Source organism: Natator depressus, chromosome 8 (assembly GCF_965152275.1).
Source record: "Natator depressus isolate rNatDep1 chromosome 8, rNatDep2.hap1, whole genome shotgun sequence".
NCBI lineage: Eukaryota > Metazoa > Chordata > Testudines > Cheloniidae > Natator > Natator depressus.
This window is the reverse complement of record NC_134241.1, coordinates 18,009,770-18,029,841: the sequence shown is the minus strand read 5'-3', so window position 1 is coordinate 18,029,841 and position 20,072 is coordinate 18,009,770. Positions and strand designations below refer to the sequence as shown.

The window sequence follows — 20,072 nt, the reverse complement described above, 5'->3', positions numbered from 1 at the left end:
TATGCATATGCTCTAATGGGCTGTAGGGTGTGTAACTCACTCCTAGTCTAAAATAATTCTCCACTCATTCCTACTTTTAAATTGAACTTTAGGAAGGAAAGAGAAACTCTAAAGATTAATATAAATATATGACCAACAACGGTTCTCACTTTGTATTAGATCACTCTTAACTTGGTTTTACAATTGGCACACTGTAGTTTTATAGGCTTGCTATATTTTCAATGGTTTCAAAAGATCGATGGATTTGAATTCATTTTGTTCAGTGCACTGGCACAGGTGCATTAAAATAATTAGTTAACCCTTTAAATAAAAAGATGTGAAATGCTTTGCAGTTTTCTGCAAAACACAAATATACTCACAGTTTGCTGACCACATTACTTCATACTGGCTCTTACAGAACTGTAATGCTCTCCACAGAGAAACTATCTTCTCTCCAGCTGCTTCAGCAATATTCCTTAACTATAAGGCAAGCAAAAGCCTGCACATACATACAGAGACACACACGCACACACATTTTTCAGAAGAAAAGTGATATAGCTCTTTTTGTGATGGTTGTAATTTTTTGGAATGGTTCTTCAGTTTTCCAATTTTTTAAGTTAGAGTTATTTGTAGCTTTTTCTTTTTTCTTTTTTTAAATCTTGAACCATTCCATATTATATCTTTATTGCAAAAAGTCAACATGCATCTTAGAAATTCAGATTGTAATCAATAAAACAAACATTACATATATGAATTTAAATGTATAAACAGTTAGAAATTCAACAATATCTCCTATTATACTATTACACAAGTTCACAATTTTGTAAAAACTATAGTACAAGTTTACTATACATCAAGAGGAACTTATATTCCTTTTCACATGATTTTTTTAAAAACTGCTGAAACGTTTTCATCATAAATGGGCAAGTGTTTTCAAATGAATCTTTACAGCTCATGGGCTTTATTATGCTCAAGAACTTAATTTGATGATAAAGAAATGAAGAATAATTCTTCATTCCAAAGTTTAATGTTGAGCATATACAGTTGTATGGTCTGTAAACTAGGCTTTAGTTTGGTAACATTTTATTTTAAATTTCCTATATATAAGTTGCTTGGTATGCATATACAGATATAGTACTGATTATGAATTAAGTCAACTGTACTTTTTGAAGGTGTACATTATAATTTCATAATAAAAATAAAATGTTACCATAAAAAAGTAAAATGTGCATTCTCAGTTACCTACTTAAAAATAAACAATTTAGTATTACCTACTAAGCCGTAAAATACAACACAGGGAGATCCTCTAGCTTTGGCAAAATGAAGGTCACTTTCAAACAGCTTTCCCACTCCTTAAATACCAGAATTTAATCAATTACTGTTATGCTGCCTGTCATTTATATTCCCAAATGATATAATAGCATGTTTTTAATACACAAGCTAAGTTCAGAGGCACAACTCACTTTTGTGCTTCAATGCTTAAAAATCATGTTTGGGATGTCACTTGAGGATGTATGTAAGGCTACCAATGTGCATACCAAAGAAAATGTTATATAAATCTCTCCAAGGCCCATTAAATAAATCTTCCACCCTTGTCTCTCGCCTATCTCACCTAACTAAAAAAGCCAATACATATGAGCAAGGGCAAAAGTGTCTCTCAACAAAGTGTGCCAATAAGATGTGTCCTTTTGGAGCTAAAACCATATGAAAAGGAAACCCCATTCTGTTTAACTGTGTCAAAGGCTACTGAAATTTCTCTTACAGCTTCATTCATTCACTGTAATCTTCAGTTTCCAAATACAAAAATACAACAATTCTTATTGAAATCTATACGCTGGTAGTTTTAGTACACAAAAAGAAAAATATTTACAAAATTATACAGTTTAAGAAAAAACTCTGTACAAAAAAAATATATAAATCCTTTGTTCCCTCTATCATTTTTTTAAACTGTCAGGACTCAAACATTTGCTGTAATGGATCTTTCAAAATATACACTGAGCCACAGACATTAAGAAAATATTAGAGATGGTGGGAGAAGAGCAAGGATTATTCTTCTAGGTTCAAAGTATTAACGTTTTTTCATCATTCCTTCATACATTTAATTTAAACTCAGCATTAGTAGGAACGCAGTATTTAACTACAAAATGGAAGTCTTAATATGAAGGGGGAAAATATTGAAGGACATATTCCCTCCAACTGATACTGAAACTTAAAACGATAAAGTTTTGGCTTCTTTTACATATTACCACAGCAAAAGGATACTCAAATGGAGAGGAAGAGTACACGGGGCAACCTGAAAGAACGTGACTTCAAGTAACTAGCTATGTTCAGCCTAAATTAAAATTTCTGGTACATGCTGTATTTATTTTGAATCAGGAACCAATTGCCAAATACTCTGGTGTGCTAAATATCTGAAAGCAATATATGATTTCTAAAGCCAAGAATGTATGCATTTGGTACATGTATATAACAAAGCTGTTTAGTATCCCAGCAGTTGGTAAGAGTATGTTTGCTCTGCTCCTTCAAACTGACATTCAGAATGCAAAGATACTATTTTACATGGGTTCTTACATAAGAGATAACTCCTACTGTACAAAGTGTACAGTACAGATGCATACAGAGTGAAGGAAAAAGCTTACTGGATAATGTAGTTATGCTCACGAACAGCAAGACCCACATAACAGAATTATGAAGATCTATAGCTCTCGAGGGTCTAAACTTATTAGCCCCATTTCTACCACAATCACCATCATTTCTTTTTTGGTGGTTTTTTTTGTTTTAAAGTGGTATAAAGACAAAGGCAATTGAAAATTTCATAGTGTCTGTCTTACCTGCTTTTAAACTAAACTGCACTTTAAGATATAAATACAAATAGTTTTCCTAAAGTGAGTTTTAAACACTAGTCTTAAGAATCGTATCACTTAAAGTGCTGGTTTAGTATAGTAGGATATTGACCTTCCATGGGCCAAAACACAACAAAACTTGCTCTGAACACTGTATGGGTTTGGCCTGAATATTAATAAGTGACAGACCTGGTCACATTGCAGAGGTGGGACAAGAGGGTTCTCATGGTTGATTGTTTTAGAACTCTATACAGTTTAACAGAATTGACACTTATCAATACTGACAATGCAATAAATCAACAGCCTAGATTAAGCTTGAACCTTGTATCCAAACCGTACGAAGGAATTGACACTGACAGTGAAAGAATGGAAACAATATGCTAATGACCCAGATATCAGTGTCACTGCTAATGTTTCACAGTGAAACAGGATTTAAAGCAATTTACAGCGAACTACTATCAGGCAGTATCATACTAAAGTATGCAAGAGGAAACAGAAGACAAAACACTTGAATGAAGAAAAGTTGGGGTCTTCTACACTGAAGTTGTGTGTGGCTCTCAAGACAGGTCTTGAAGCAAAAAAATGAATTCAGACACAAATATTTCCTATAATAGTTGACTTCACATGTAATAAAATGCTACCCTTTTTGAGTTAGCAAACATGAAGCAACTGACATTTAATGAAAATGTGTCTGCAGCTCTCTCCTGCAACCTTATATTACTAAATAAAACCTGTGACATCTTTTCTTTTATATCTAATAAATCAAAGCATTAAAAAACAAGATAATACAGGTGACGTGAAAAAAGGGCTTGACAATATTGATAAGTTTCTTCTTTATAGGAGGACTACCACAACTGATGATCTTTTTAACTCTGTAAAAAGTCATTGGGCAAAGCTTTGGCTGATCTAGTAGCACAGCTAAGTATCTGACACGTTCGTATCACAAACTTGTTCTCACTTGAAATCTACTGTGTGTTTTGAAAAGAAAGTAAAATAAAATTTTTTGGCTCATCAACTTTCTTAAATAAATTTTTAAAAGTTGTAGTTCAAACTATATTCCTAAAACTATACAATTCCAAATAAAGTTTTATCTTCTCCAAGAACGGGATTCGTCTTCATCTTCATCATCATCGTCATCATCTTCGTGCAAAAATAAATCTGAGGTTTCAGTCTCCTGGATGAAGACAAAATTGTAGTCTGGTTTTAGAGATGACACTTCTATATGCAAGAGGCAACATACTGTATGAAGCAGCAGCATATTATTTTAGGGTTGGATTTACACAATGGATTCTAGATACTATTTGAAAGGGTTCACCATACAATGTGCATACACAATGCATTGGCTCTAAAAGAAGAAGCTGTGTCCCCTCCTCAATGGCACCAGCATGTTGGAAAAATAGTAGCATCTTTTTCATTTAAGTGAACTAAAAAATTCTTTACTAAGGGGAGAATAATTTGCAACATTCCTATTAAGTTCTGGTTAATATGTCAATATCCCTCCATGTCAAGGGACAGGAACAATTACGCAACTTAAACACTGCTTGGTTCAGGATGGCATGTGATCTGAGGAAGCAATATATAGTTTAAACTTATATACTTCGCACATTTTTCTTGCTCTACAGGTGTTTTGCACCATCTGGCCAGGATTAATACAAAATCTATCAACTACTAATTTCACCTTCTTACTACACTGATTCTAGTAAATATGGGATTGTTAATGTTGAATTATAGTCTCTTGCAAATATCTAGTAGTTTACAAGTCAAAGGGATAATCTTATCTTGAGATATGAATAATTATTTCCACCAAAATTTATAAAAGAATACTATCTTGCCCCCATCATAAAGGAGGAAAAATGGTAGGAAGGAAACAAGCACCAATCCACAAATCAAATACTATGCTGCTTCTGAGCAGTCTTTATTAACTGTAGTTGGTTCTCAGAAATGAGTATTTTCCTTTGCAGACCAGGCTAAGGCAAGTTTGTTTATCCATCAATCATTTATAAGGGCCCAAATCAGGGAGGGGGAAAAAATAAAAAAAAATCAGGTACTAGAAATGAAGCAATTTACCCTATATCAGAACTGCTGATGTGTACCTTTAACAATCAGCACACAGAGAACTCAAATGTTTGGTCCTGATAGTTTATACAGGTATGCATATTTTACTCAAAAATACACATCTCTCTCTTAAGGATGCACGTGCAGGTACAATATCCAAGTAAGGTTTCAACATTTCTGTCTTGTAAGAATTACTGTGAACTCTGCCACAATATCTTTGGACAACTTCCACAGCAAACAGAGAAAACATTCTACACAACCAAAAATCCCTACACCACTAGGAATTCTGTGAAAACAGATAAGCCACTATTCCAATGTACTACAGTACCTCTTCCTTGGACTCCTCTTCCTCAATTTCTGTGGACACAGAAGGTACCTTAGGTTTGTGCCATGATATCTGTAGTCTTCGGTCTTTGAATCTTGATCCCTGGTTAGCAGCCTAGGTTTTATTTTAGATGTGTTTTTAAAGGGAATTAAAAACATATGGTTCATAAGAGTAAAGAAACAAGGTAACCAATAGTGAGCTAGGTACTTTAATCAGAAGAGGTTATCCCCTTAAGAAGTGTCAGCGTACACCTCCCAAATCTCTGTTATACAACTACCTCCCCCAACTCCCACAAGGGTATTTCTGAGCAGCAACTTCAACACAGCTCCTAACTGGCAGAGTCACTGTATGCACATTGGCATTCTGGGAATCGCAACAGGGCTCAAAGATTGCTTGGTTGGAAGACTCCAGCATTGAAGCTCTGTCTATACTGAGTTCACCTACCATTTAACTAATGGCAACATATATCCTCACTGTCCATTCCAGACCGGTATGGAACAAAGCACCCCAAAGAAAGTTCAACTAGTACATTGTACGAAAGAGTAAGATTCTTACCCTAAAACCACAGGAAGAGTTCTCTTACTGAACTTACATTTTCAGCTTCTGAGCGGGACTTAAAAGTCAGAACGACACTTAAAGGAGAATCCTCTTCTTGGAGGTCTTCAATATCTCCAAATTTCTGTGAAACAGATGCACAACAAGAAAAAGCATCATTAAACAGGTGTGCTAGTTGGACAAACCATCATATCGTAACCTGGGCCTATTCAAAGCTGAAATTTAAATATGGCTTTTTTGGTGGAAGGAAGAGATAGCCTGAGGCTAGAAAGGTGTCACGGCTTGTACCATTCCAGCAGTGGTATATAGCCTCAAGCCTGTCTCCCAAGAAACAGATTTAAATTACTTGCAATTAAAATTCACTGCTCAACTAGGAACACACACCCTCCCCCCACAAAAAAGGGCCTTAACTTACCAGAGTGTTAAGAATTCTCATCTCCCCCCCGCCCCCGTTAATCCTCTCCTCCACACACATACACACCCTTCCTCATCACATAACTTCTCTAGTCCCATGAAGTAGTTCCTTTTGGAGCTCATTAATTTGCAAAAGGGAAGCTGTTCAGCAAGAGAACCACAGCACTCTGCCAGAAAACAGAAGCTTGATCAATCCACTATCACTAGATCAATCAGACGTTTGCATTTTACAACTAACCAACTCCCTTTAATCTGCGTATTAGGGTGGCAATAACACTGGACCACAATACTGGAGAACCAGATTGGCTTTAGTGTTCCATCTCGCTGAAATGAAAGCAATTTACAAACTTTCATACTGTATTTGTCTTCAATACAAAAAGGATGTGTCAGGGAAAGCATTTCTTGAATCTTAGTCTAAGTAGGAGAATGAAAATTATTTTTGTCTTCTACCTTCATTTTATGTAAAAAACTAGTAAGCTTCTTGGAAACAATTTATTAACTTAGGTAATAGAAATGATGGTATGCCAGATCTCTTACTGCAGATTTAACAGCTGATGCTGCTGAACTAGCAGGGAATATTTTCACAAGAATTTAAGTCACTCAGAAAACTGGGAGAATTCCCAGAGGATGGGCACTATAGTGCATTACTTCATGTTCAGCTAAAAAACACTAGAGCAGGTCGAAAAAATTTCCAACAAAACATTTTTCATCAGAATTGACCAATCCATGGAAAATCTACAGTGTTTGGCAGATATAATCCTTATATCTTATTTCAGGAGTCCAAGAGAACCCTCTCTGGTCACATGGCAGGCAGGCGAGTTGCCAGGACTGCCTCAGAGTCCTGAACCCTAGGGTTTGCAGCTCTGGTTTAACCCACCATATGGGGCACAGCCAGGATTCCATTCCCTTCTACAGAGAATTTTGAAATTTTTGGTTTTAGTTCCAGTGTGGAATGAAAACCAAATTTCTGAACTATGAAAATTCTCTGTGAAATGAACTCTCTTTCTCTACTCAACTCTAATAAATGGTTCTTAATATTACCCAGGTTTGCCATATGACTGCTTTCTCTTTGCAAAAGTTTAGGTATTCTTTGCATTAACTTGGTACGATTCAATGTCACGTTTCACAAACACGGCATTTGTTTCGATTGCTCTGATTATAATTTATGGATTACCCAAAAAAGTTAATAGGCGTCTCAACTAAGAATTGCCAGAAGACATTTAGGAAAGACATTTAGGAAAATTTATCAAAAACTTGATATTAATTTTAGTTGTGTCCCATACTGACACTGGATGCTGGGTTGTGAACTGTTACAAAAGTCCACAACCCTGAAAGCTGCAATATGAACTTCCTAAAAAGTTAAATTTGTGAAATTGCTGCTTTGCTTGGGAAAAAGACAGACAGTTACCTCTTCCATAACTGGTGTTCTTCGAGATGTGTTGCTTATGTCCATTCCATATTAGGTGTGCGTGCTCACCACATGCACTGGTACTGGAAGCTTTCCCCTCAGCAGTATCCATAGGTGACTGACTCTGGCACCCTCTATAGCGGAGCCTGTATGGCGTGGTATAAGGGGTGCCGCGGGTTCCCCCCACCCTGAGTTCCTTCTTACCCAAAACTCCGACAGTGGGGGAAGGAGGGTGGGTCATGGAACAGATATGAACACCACATCTCGAAGAACACCAGTTACAGAAAAGGTAACTGTCTTTTCTCCCTTGAGTGATTGCTCAGGTCCATTCCACATTAGGTGACTCCCAAGCAGTACCATCGGAGGCGGGTAGGAGTTCACGGACATGTAGATAGCAACACAGCTCTGCTAAACCCAGCATGGCCTCTGGCCTGCTGAATGATGGCACAATGCGCTGTGAGCATGTGAACAGAGGACCATGCTGCGGTGTTACAGATGTCCTGGAGAGGGATGTGCAGCAGGAAGGCCGCCAAAGACACCTGAGCTGTAGTCGAGTGGGGTCTGACAATTGGTGGTGGTGAAACCCTGCCAGGTCGTAACAGGTCCTTATGCAAGAGGTGATTTAGTTGGAAATCCTCTGTGAGGACACCGGAAGGTCCTTCATCCTATCCACTGTAGTGATAAAGAGCTGAGTTGATTTATGGAAAGGCTTGGTGCGTTCTAGGTAAAAAGCTGTTGTAGGAGCAGCATGTATGCTCTGTATGATTATGCTATGTATAACCTGTATGCTCAAAAGGTCTGTTACACTTTCCCCCCCATTTTGTCTCCTCTCCCTCTTTGAATACCTGTGAAGTGTCTTTCCCCCTCCACCTCCCTCCTGGAATACTTGTGGGATGAATGGGTTGGTTGAACAGCTGGAAGATCAGAAGAGCTCCCAGGTAGACAAGGTGTCTAGGATTCTAATTAGGCAGCGCTCACACACCCTATGCATGGACACTACCCGAGGTGGAGTGTGACCAACCAGACCCGGCCTAAGTCATCTGTAGTTGCAGGCCGTGAGGAGCAGGTCCTTAAAAGGGGAAGGGGCCATGTGCTCAGGAGTGCACTCACAAGCGTGTACCTCCCGTGAAGGCCCTTTGCTCAGACCGCCTGGCCAGTGGTTCGCCACATTGCATTCTAGCGTGCCTTGGGAAGACTTACCTTCATCGCACCATCCATTGCTGCGCTGTGGGACACCCACCTTGAAGAATCCTGACATCTCCAGTGCTGTGCCTGTCCTGCGAGTGTGAGTGTGACGCCCCGCCCCCCACTTCTTTTCAGCTTAGCTATCAGTATAATAAACGCACGGCTTTCTGCCAAACTTTCTGGGTCATTAGTCCTCCCTACGCTTACTAGCTGGCTCAATTTTGGGTAACAAAAGCCAAGGCCCCTCAGATGTCCAGCATGTGAAGACACCTCTCTTTGCTGGTGTTGTGCGGTTTGGGACAGAACACTGGGAGGAAGATGTCCTGGTTCATATGGAAGGTAGATACCACCTTCGGCATGAAGGTTGAGTGGGGCAACAGCTGAACCTTGTCTTTGTAGAAGACAGTGTACAGCATTCTGAGGTCAAGGCTTTAATCTCAGAGACTAGTCTCGCTGATGTCACGGCCACCAGGAAAGCGACCTTCCATGACAGGTGGGAAAGGGATCAGGAGCCCAGCGGCTCAAAGGGCGGGCCCGTGAGCCTAGAGAGGACCAAGTTAAGATCCCACTGCAGAACAGGGGTCCCTACCCGTGGGAAGTCTCGAGACCTCTCAAGAATCTGACTGTCATGTCATAAGAAAACACCGTCTGGCCCTGGATCGGCAGGTGAAAAGCAGAGATGGCCGCGAGATGCACTCTAATGGAAAAGTGTGCCAGGCCCTGGTTCCTCAAATGAAGCAGGTAGTCTAAGACAGACTGTATGGAAGAACATGAGGGAGAGATGCCTTGCTCGGATGCCCAGTGGGAAAACCTCATCCACTTGGCCAGGTAAATCAGTCTGGTTGAGGGCTTCCTACTCCCCAGGAGAACCTGTTGGACCTTCTTCGAACAGGTCCACTCCTCCGGGTTCAGCCACGCAGCATCCATGCCGAGGGGTTGCTGGGAGGATCTTCCCAAATATGGTGATCCCCATCTTGGAGACCAATGACAGCAGGCTGGTGACTTCGGTCCCTTGATCAGTCCCAGGATCTGTACCAAGCTCTTAGCGATGTGAGGGATTGGTCTTGGTGCTCCTGCGGGGGGGGATGGGTGGGAAGCCTCAGTGAGTCTGTGCCAGGCTACCAACGAAATATGCCTCGAATCCCGCTGTCAGTGCCCAAGGTCCAGGGACCAAAGAGGGCTCCACTGAGCCTGCCTATTTAGCTCTGAGGTGTGACGGCTTCGGGTGGGCAAGCGGTGGCGGGATGTCCCATGTGATGGGGAACGGTGCTGCTGAGGTCCCAAGGCGGGTTTACCCTGAGACTGGGGTACCGCCGGAGCTGGTGTGGACAGCACTAGAAACGTCAGGATCTCCTGATCTGCCTGTAGGGCTTTGGGCGTCGATGGCACCTGAAGCTGACGGAGGCCTGTACTGCTATCCAGACTCACAGGCAAGGTATGGGATGGGCTGCACCACTCGACTTGAACTGGGGCCTGACTTCCCGAAAGGGGTGTTGAGCTGCCCGGTGCACGTCTTGGCTTGCCCCGAGCCCTTTCCTTTCCCTTGCAGGAAGTAGGAGATCTTCCCCTCACTGTCTTCTTCTGCTTCTTGGCCGGAGCTCTGAAGGGGGTTTGGTGCCGGCTCATGGACGGTGCTGGCAGAGCACTGCGCACCGACACCGCAGTGCTCGGTGCCGCCTCGGACCATTATTCCCGTGCCGCATTGAGTGCCAACTCCACCAGGAGTGTTTGCAGGCAGTTGTCCTGTTCCTTTTTTGACCTGGGTTTGAAGGACGTACGAAGACGACACTTGTCGCTTACGTGCCGTTTGGCCAAGCACCTAAGGGCAGCTACTATGTGGATCGCTGATTGGCAAAGGCCATTTGCAACTATTGCAGGACTTAAAGTCTAGGGACCGGGGCATGCCCCATCCCAAGGCTGAGTCCTGTTTGGGACTAATGAAAACTAAGAACTACTACTAAGGGTAACTAATTCAACTAATAACTATATACAACTATATTACAGGTTTTATAAAGTTCGCAAGAATGGAGAACAAAACACTGCCAGCCGAAGCAGCAGACGTTCCAGCACCATCCCTGGTGGCAAGAAGGAACTGAGGGTTGGGGAAACCAGTGGCGCCCCTTATACTGCGCCATATGGGCTCCACTCCAGAGGGTGCCAGAGCCGGACCCCTATGGATACTGCTGCGGGAAAAACTTCCGGCACCGGTGCATGTGGCGAGCACACACCCCTAATATGGAATGGACATGAGCAAGCACTTGAAGCAGCAGTGCTTTACTTTTTAAGCTACATAGAGAGAAAGGGTTGGCTAGGAAATGCCTTTGGTGGGTAAATACACACACATACACGTCTCCCACAGACTGTAAAAGGCTGTTAAGTATTTTTCATACTTCTAAAGTCCACATTTCAAAAGACTTTAAAGCAATGTAGACAGTAACATACATAAGATGACAGAACAAGGGAAAAAGATTCATTTCGCCACATGGTTTTCTGTTTTGTTTTTGGTCTACATACACACTTATGCTCCTGAAACATGAAAGCAATACCCATGGTAATATACTATTTTGAAGTAAACTGTGTGCTGAAGGTATGAAAGCACACACGTGTGAAGTGTAATATGCATTTGTTTTAATGCATGCATTTCACTATACCAAAGACGTTAACTTTAGTTCAGGAATCTTAATGGTCAGAAATGTACTGACTGCTACATCCACTTTACACAATGGACAGATAGGGGAGCAGTGGCCTGCTCCCATATGCACATACCCACACTCCACAGACGAGCTAGGTAGGGATCTACTTACCACAAGATGTGAATTTCAAGTGTTTGAGTAGAGACAATAGGGGGGTTGGACAAATCTATGCACTTGGACATCCATAGAGACTGCAGTGCAGATATACCAGATATGGCAAGTATTATATTCGGGCTTGCAAGGATTACATTTTTAAAATCAGTAAATGTCAATTTCACCATACATACAAACAGATGAAAAAAATATTTTCCTCAACAAAAAAAGTGTACAGATCGACAATTAAGAAAAATGCTGCTTGAGAACTTTTTAGAGTAAAAATCTAGTGATGTATACTTTTGAATTAGGCTTGTTCCAAATGGACTAGCAAATGAATAAAAGTAGGTATGATTTGTTGATTTAAGGACATTCACTGCGTATATTTTGACATGGGATGTTGACAATTTCAAAAATTTAAAGCTTTATAAACCATTAAGACAGAATGTCAACCTTTAGTGTCATTAACTGTCTGCCCCTCCATAATTTCCTGCAACTGTGAAAATTAAAAATTGATAAAAAAAAACAAACAAAAAACCCCAACTTAAAAGTAGATATCCACTGAAATTATAAAAAATAAAAATTTAATTTTGCCAAGCCTAGTTACATTTAGTAATCCAAATCCCAATTTTGGAAAGCAAAATTATATACTTAACTTGTTCTATGATTTTGGGATAGTGATACGACTTATCTGTATTATGGAAATATGAATAAAGACACTCACATCTTCAAGATGCAAGGGGGGGAGGGGGAGGCTTGGGAGAGGAGGCTTGTGCATGAAGTTACTTTGAGTTCCTCTATTGGAAGACACTAAAGAAACACCAAGTCTTTAATCTGCAGTACAGAATCATGACTACATTTTTTTTCCAGTTTAAGTTAACTATCCAGAGCTGACTTACAGAGAAGTGTTGTAATAATTCATCTTTCTCCTCTTGTACGAAGCCACCGACGGTTAGAGCTTTGGGACGGTGATCTACCACCATATGATTCAATGTGCCCCTTCCTCTCCCACCACGACCTCGTCCTCTTCCTCTGCCCTGAGCAGATATCACCTTTCCTCGACCTACAGGCAAGATACCTAAACGGGCAGCCTGTTAAAAAGAAAGGCACATAGTGGGCAAAGCTATCTTCAGCTTTCAGGGGAGTTGAAAGCTTCATGTAACAGACATGAAGCACTGGGGCAGCACTCCTTACAAACTCACTTCAACCTGTAGTTGACTGAGCTTTTTCCTCAACTCTGTTGTATCTTCTCCAGAAGACAATCTTTTATGAAAGTCCAGTTCTGCATCTAAAAGCTCTTTTTGTGCCTTTAAAAAAAAAAAATAAATGGGGATATTAATACTTATCCTCTTAACACCTTATTCCATTTTGTTTAGCCACAAACTTTAGAAGAATCCCTCAGTATCCATATTCCTCCCTAAGCCCAGTGTTCATGCCCAGTAGAAGAAAATGTTCAACGCTGAAGAGAAGACATTTGAATTCCTGTGTTGAAATACATACAATGCCAAGCTGGTAAAGTTCCTTTGGACAAGCAAACTATGATTTCAGTGATCTCTTCTCAGTTGATCATTGAACTATATGGATCAAGAGTAACTTTCAAAAAGCTATTTTCTATTGGAGTTGATGCATTTGCCCATGCTTATACTTATCAGTAGGTATTTCGTTATAAAGATCAGAGTGAAGCAATTTTTGATGTTTTCACAGGTATGAAAGGATTTTATTTTATACTAAACACTGCAGGAGGACAATTTTACTCCTTGTGGGAGTGCCAGTTAGTAGTCATTTATATTCCCCCACTAATCTATCTTGGCATTTAAATGCTGGTAGAACTTGCTTTGTCCTTGCACCTAAGGCTTTTGCTCATACCTTTCCAATATGGAAAGTTCAAACAATTCTTAGCAATTAAAAACAGTATCCCTAATGCTTTTAAAATATCTGTATTACTGTAAACACTGTGTTACAAGTTACTGAATTAGAAAAGTAATCAATACCTTACTGTCTCATTCATGCAGTATAAATCAGCATGTACTGGGTAACGTGACATAGTTCACATACAGGACCCAAAGAACAGGATTGGCAAGAAAAACTAATGATTAAATTAGTCAGTTTGATTTCTTCTCAGAACTAGTGTGATGCATTTTACTTCAGAAAGCTGACATTCAAGCAATGTCTGTAATCAACTTAAGGTCTGAGATATGCTCAGATTACTATAACAACCAGGTATACCCGTTCCCTGAGTACCAGTGTCCTAAAGCGTATTAGCTTTCCGCTTTATTCTATCCCCATGCTTCATTGTCCACTCTGAAAGATGAGGTGAGAAAGTAAACCTGAAGACAGCTATTACCCACTTGCTAAAAATCATAGTAATGATTTATTTCAAAAGTATGTATGTATGTATGTATGTATGCACGCACGTATGCACACACCTCTGTCTTCGACTTCAGTTTTGATGGCGTGGAGGCTACAGATGAAGTTTTCAATTCATCCTTTAATTGAGAGATTTTTCCTGTTAGTTCTTTCAAGGTCTTCATTATTTCTGCCCTCTCCTCTGGTTTCATGGCCTTATTTTTCTCCAGCTTAGATATCAACATCTATGTATGTTAAAAAAAGACAACTGAGCAAGAAGATACAATTTAGACAGCAACCAAATGGAATAAATTTGGTGCCCACTGGAATCAGAATGCAACAGCTAGAATACATTCCAGACTTACCTTTTGGCATTCTATTTGTTTTTCTAACATCTCCTGCTTCTTTTTTCTCATATCTTGTTGAAGCTTCATTGCCTCCTAAGTGAGAAGGACATATTTTCAGCTATTGGGCATATACAAGTTTCTATGATTAGGAAGAACTAGATTAAACCAGAACTAGAACCACTTTTTCTTGGCTGAGATCTAGAGTAACATCCATTTAGTACTAGATTTGTCCTGCAGTGACACACAATGCTACACTGGATGGGGGATGGATTCAGTAAGTCTTTCATTGATAAGTTTCTGATTATCCCATATATAGCCAAGAAAGGTCAATAGCAGCAGCTTTTCTAACACTCCTCCTGCCAACTGCTCAGCTGTTATACTTTTTCTTTAAGCTCTAACGAAGATTAAAAGTGTGTGTGCTGCACAAACATAAAGAGGCTCTGATCCTGATTTACTGTATCACAGTAACACCTAAATGCCCCAAGCTAATGCTGCAACTTGCACACAAAAACAAGGGATAGCACAGACCACTTAAATGAAAACATGTGTCTCTCCCAATTCCCCTTCATCTTCTTACAAACAACTTTCTCGGTCAAGTAGGGTAATTTAAGTGCCTGAGAACTTTAGAGATAGAGGAAACATTCTCTGATACAGAACACATCAGCCTCACAACAAGAGCATTTCCAGTAAAGACAAAAAAGAGATAATACACTTAACACCATATGCTCTCTTCACTGCAAGGGGGGGGAACAACTATTGAAAGCCATTTGGCCCACCTAGAAGAGGAAAGTGGCCAAAAGGGCTGCTCCTGACCCTGCTTAGCCACACTGCCTCTCTGCAAGATATCCAGACAGCCCACAGGCTGTACTTAAAAAAAAAAAAAAGTGGGATCATTGTAAGAGTCAACTTGCCCCAGAACTGCTCTATATGAAAAGTTGGAGTTAAAGCTATGTGATGGGGTGTTAGGCTTGGAGGCCCCCTGCTGGAGGCCTCACAGTCCTACCACAACCTATCCAAAAAAAGAATAGTAGAGGAGAGTCCTCCAAGCTACCTAGAGAGGCTGCAAGGATCAGCCAACCAGGGCCCAGCAGACTCCTATAAAAGGAGCTACAGAGCCAGAGTGAGTTCAGTCTGCTGGCAGGGTCTGGGGGAGCAAGGAAGGTGCTCCTGGCTGGCTGCAGGAGGTGCAAGGGCCAAAGTGAGCAGTTACTGGCAGGGACTCGTGGAACAGGAAAAGTGCTCCTGGCTGGCTGCTGGGACATGAGTAAGATAAGGGCCAGAGGGAAACACAGTAGTTAAAGTGACGTGGCATGCGGCTGCTACTTAGAGGGTCCTTGGGTTGGGACCTGGAGTAGTGGGCGAGCCTGGGTCCCCTGCAAACAGCCACTGGGCAAGTGGCTAAGCCCTAAGCTGAAAGAGGCCCAGGGAAGGGCTGCATCTGGAACAGTGTTACCATCACCAGAAGGGGGGCTAAACTGAGACTGATTCTGCTGGAGAGCTGGAGTCAGTGAACCGAGTTCAAGAAAAGTGGCTGAGTTGGAGAGCTGGGGTCACTGCAGACTCAAGGGAAGGCAAAAGTCGCCAGGGAGGAAGCCCTGGTGGCACTGCTCCACTCCAGAGCAGGAACCTTTGCAAGGCAGTCCAACCCCAGTTGAGGGTACCATGATGGGCCCTGTTGGATGGGCTAAGGACTGAGCCAGAGAAGGCTTGAGGGCTTTGAGATAGGCTCTGTTAAACTGTACATATCAGAAGGTGTGTGTGTGTTTTCGCGTACAGACTGTGTGTGACTTGGCCAGAGAGCTGAGTCACTGGAGACCCACCTGACAAGCACAGTACCTGACAGCGGGCACTGCGAGTGGCACTGCGAGTGGAGAACGTGAGAAAAAACTGCAGGCACACTGCAGGGGGCACGCTGACATAAGAGGTCATTTCTTTACAAGGATCTTGACTTTTAGAATATCCATCAAACAACGTATATACAAGTACCTGTTTCTTTTTAAGGGCCTCTTGAACATCATGGGATTTAGATCCTGTGCCAGGTTTCACAGAGGTCTTTAAGTTTGGGGAATTATACACCATTTTTGTATGGCTTGTAGAAGTAGAAAATGTCTGAAATAATAGAACACTAAAATGAACGAGGTTATTATGCCAGAACATAGTTATAAGCACATGAACAAGCTTTAAGAGTAATGCACCCAGTTTACAACCAAGATAACATGCTTTCTTTTTAGACATTCGGTATTTAGGTGATGCATGACAATTTAATATACAGAGACAAGGTGAGTGAGGTAATATCTTTTATTGGACAGGCTCAAAAACTTGTCTCTTACCAACATAAGTTGGTCCAATAAAAGATACTACTTCACCCACCTTGCCTCTTTAATATCCTGGGAGCAACAAACTACAACTACACTGCAAACTTAATATACATGCATGCATACAGGAATCAACAGCATAATTCTTCCCAGAAGAGTAACACCTGAATGCTTGTCAAAGGCATTTGACAAAAGAAAACCTCTCCCTTCCCTCATCCAAAGTTCTTATTTGGCGAATAATACAGGGAAAGATAAGAGCCAGAGAAGCCATAACAAGGTGATGCTGCCAGTTACACAAACCACAGCAGGATCAAATTTCTCTGCTAACCACTATGGAGACTAAGTGTATTACTTCTGCATTATATACAGGTTAGCAGTCACATGCCAACAATATTATGCCTTCTGCTCAGAATTTTAGAAACATGATTCCCATTAAAAGAACAATAGTTGTTCAGCCTAAACCTTGCATGATTCCTCCTCTCCCACTACAAGCATATCCTGTGGTTACCAGGGCTGTTTTGCACCACAGCATCAGTGCAACTCAATCCGCATTACCTTGAACTGTATGAAGACTGCTATAGAACCACATAAAAAAGTACCTACCCATGCAGATCAGTGCACATGAAATTTACAGGAATAAGAAGTGAAATCTTGTCACTAGAGATCTGACCGACTATACTGAGGGATCAGATTTGTTAGCTAAGCAATACCTTTTGACTATTTTTCTAATCATACCTATATTTTAAACCAAGATTCAAGAATTATTTCCCACAGACATTACTCCAATTTTGCAGATAGGATATTGGAGCTACAGAGATTAAATGACTTGCTGGAGGTCACACAGAACGTTAATGGAACAACCACAAACAGAACCCACAAGTCCTATTTAGTCATCCTCTCATCTAACCAATAGTGAAAGTATTAAATTTTGAGATTCACAGGCATAATCTTTGTCAAACATACCTGAGAATCCTCTGCAGTAGCGCTGGACTGATTTAACAAATGTGCTGCATCTGTCTGGTTTCCACCTGCTGCTCCAAGGCGACGTTTAACTGAAACCTTATTAAGGACATAGGCACCCGATGCCAGTGGTTTAGTTATCACCTGCGTACGAGTACATATAAAAAGGAAAGATTATATAGTTGCATTTTTAAAGCACTATCCACTTTGAAGCATCACTGATCTTCAATGCTCTGACCAGTCTGACAAAGCAGCCTCATTTTGCATGAAGGCAGTATACCTTTGACACATTGCTATGTACCGTTGCAGCTGGAGGTTGGGCAGTCAGCGTTTGTTGTTGAAGATGAAGCTGGTGATGCAGAGATTGTGGTGGTTGCTGCTGGTGATGGTGCAGGTGTTGCTGCAGCAGTGGTGGCTGCTGCTCATTTTCCCTATGCCACAGCACCCTTATAAATCGATTGTTTAAAACTGCCTCTGTGCTGGAAATGGCCTTTCTGGCCTCATCGTTAGTTAAATATTGAATTAGGGCAGCTTCAGGATCACTCTTGAAAGCAACCTAAAACAGAAGTTCAGCATATATAAACAATTGTCACTGATCCATATTTCACAGGAAACAGCACCTGAAACGTCACAAACATTTGTCAAATACAGTTTTACACCAGAAAGGAGGGAGTTGTATTTTTCAAGTATCGATTACACAAAGATGACACTGATCAAGTCAAAGTCAAATGTCCTCTCACGTACTTTACACAGCACAGACGATAGTGTATTTTACTACATACATAAAACCTACCATTGTGCTATCTGCTATCATCACTATTAAATATTCACTATGAAGTGAAACAGGAACAACAATTGCTGCTCCTATCACAGCTGCACTCTGCATCCCCAGTTCTTCCTTTTAAGCTCCTGTGGAAGGGCAGGGTTTGAATCCATACAAGACTAAATATCCACTGTATTAGGCATTTGGGTTACAGAAGCAAGGAGAATTCTGCCCAAAAGGCCAAACAGTCACTACAATGCAAGCCACAAAGGTTTACTCCATTTTTAGGAGAAATGCCTCCTAATTCCATGTGATACATTTGAGGGAAAAAAATGTTTTATTCAATGACAGTATCAAAGACCAATTTTATTTTTCAGTACGAAAAAGGTAATTACATTTTTTAAATACACTATTTTTTGGAGGAAGGTAGATTACTACCAATAGAGCAAGTCATTCTTAACAGAGATAGCTAGATATTTTTAGACTAAAAGTGTCTTTACTCATATCAAACTCAAAACGTAGGTAGATTTTCATAGGTCCCACTTTTTATTCAGTTTTCCTATCAAAGGCCTAAAGGAAGCCAGGCTACTCTCCCAGCCAAACAGTGGGAAACAGTTGAATAAGATTTTAGCCATACAACTATAAATATTTTGTTTATATAGTGTTCTTCATTACAGATAATCCCAAGCACCATCACCTGAATTGCAGTAATTTCTGTTGTGGAAAATGGCAGTAAATTGATATGCAGAGACTTTTGGGGAAAGATGCATGGATAAAGCCCTGGCCTTATAAGAAATACTATGGGATCTTCAATTCCCATACAAAAAACAGGAAGGATTTTTGTTTACCAGGTCTCTTCCAAAAATCAAGTGTAGGGTGCTCAGTGAATGTTGGGCTTTCAGACCCAATGCTTAACCCCCTTGCTTCACCCCCAGCTTTGGGAGTTTAAAATGCATCTGTGCAACTAGAAGGTACTGTAATATTTTTAACAGAGTCGAGAAAGTAATGCACAGTGGACCAGGCACAAGAGGCCTCTGATTTAGTCCTTTGCCCTCCCCACTACCTATCCTGATTTCCCAAATGACACAGTATGTTTTTTTTGACAAACTTATTGGAGAGACACATCAGAAAAAAATAATCTTGATTTTACCTGAATGTTAACAATAGTTCCAAATTTGCTGAAGTGTTCATTGAGTTGTGTAATATTATTCAACTCAGGTGGGATTTTTCGAACTTCCAGCTTGGTGTTAGTATACTGATTCTTTTTCAGAAATCCTGGTTTATTCTGGTTATTGGCTTGCCTAGAAAAAGCAAGAGTGAGATAACATTTATGGGAAACATATTGCATACTAACTACTTAATAGCCTACTGTTCATTACTTAGGTTTATCTTTCTATAATAAGGGTAGATGACAAACTCAAGATTTAATGAGACTGTAGTATATGTAGCATTTAACATCTGTATTCTCAAATGGCAAGAGCCTGTTCACTAGGCCCCAGAGTCTTTTGAGAGCCTCTGGCTCAGACAATTATATTCAGAACACTGAAAGAAATCCATTTTACATTACTGATTAGTCAGCTGCATTTAGATAATCTCATCGTCTCTTATGGCCTTATACTCTGACTTGTTAGTTCTTACTTTCCCATCCAGGGTTTCTTTACAGATGGCCCTTCCATGCTACTTGGAGGTCTTTTCCTGTTGTCTGGCTCAAGCACCACTCTGGTTACATTGCTGCTGTTATTTGCAATGGAAATGGGAGTTTCAGTCTGGATGATAATGTTGGCCGCTGGA

At 40.6% G+C, this 20,072-nt stretch overlaps 1 protein-coding gene across 2 annotated transcripts in view; it reads right to left on the bottom strand.

The window, feature by feature from the left end:
- Positions 1 to 552: 552 nt before the first annotated feature.
- The window catches only part of RBM27 (RNA binding motif protein 27), a 38,933-nt gene continuing 19,413 nt past the window's right edge, over positions 553 to 20,072 (bottom strand). Inside the window, exons 10-21 of one of the 2 annotated variants that reach the window (XM_074960521.1) lie at positions 19,920 to 20,067; positions 19,432 to 19,582; positions 17,799 to 18,074; positions 17,522 to 17,662; positions 16,230 to 16,352; positions 14,262 to 14,336; positions 13,977 to 14,141; positions 12,753 to 12,857; positions 12,450 to 12,641; positions 5,795 to 5,881; positions 5,206 to 5,316; positions 553 to 3,996 (exon numbers count right to left, since the gene is read on the bottom strand). In XM_074960521.1, the coding sequence (XP_074816622.1) occupies positions 3,910 to 3,996; positions 5,206 to 5,316; positions 5,795 to 5,881; positions 12,450 to 12,641; positions 12,753 to 12,857; positions 13,977 to 14,141; positions 14,262 to 14,336; positions 16,230 to 16,352; positions 17,522 to 17,662; positions 17,799 to 18,074; positions 19,432 to 19,582; positions 19,920 to 20,067 (1,661 nt within the window). In that variant the 3' untranslated portion in view covers positions 553 to 3,909. The remainder of the gene's footprint in view (positions 3,997 to 5,205; positions 5,317 to 5,794; positions 5,882 to 12,449; positions 12,642 to 12,752; positions 12,858 to 13,976; positions 14,142 to 14,261; positions 14,337 to 16,229; positions 16,353 to 17,521; positions 17,663 to 17,798; positions 18,075 to 19,431; positions 19,583 to 19,919; positions 20,068 to 20,072) is intronic. The other variant, XM_074960522.1, reaches the window with a different exon arrangement.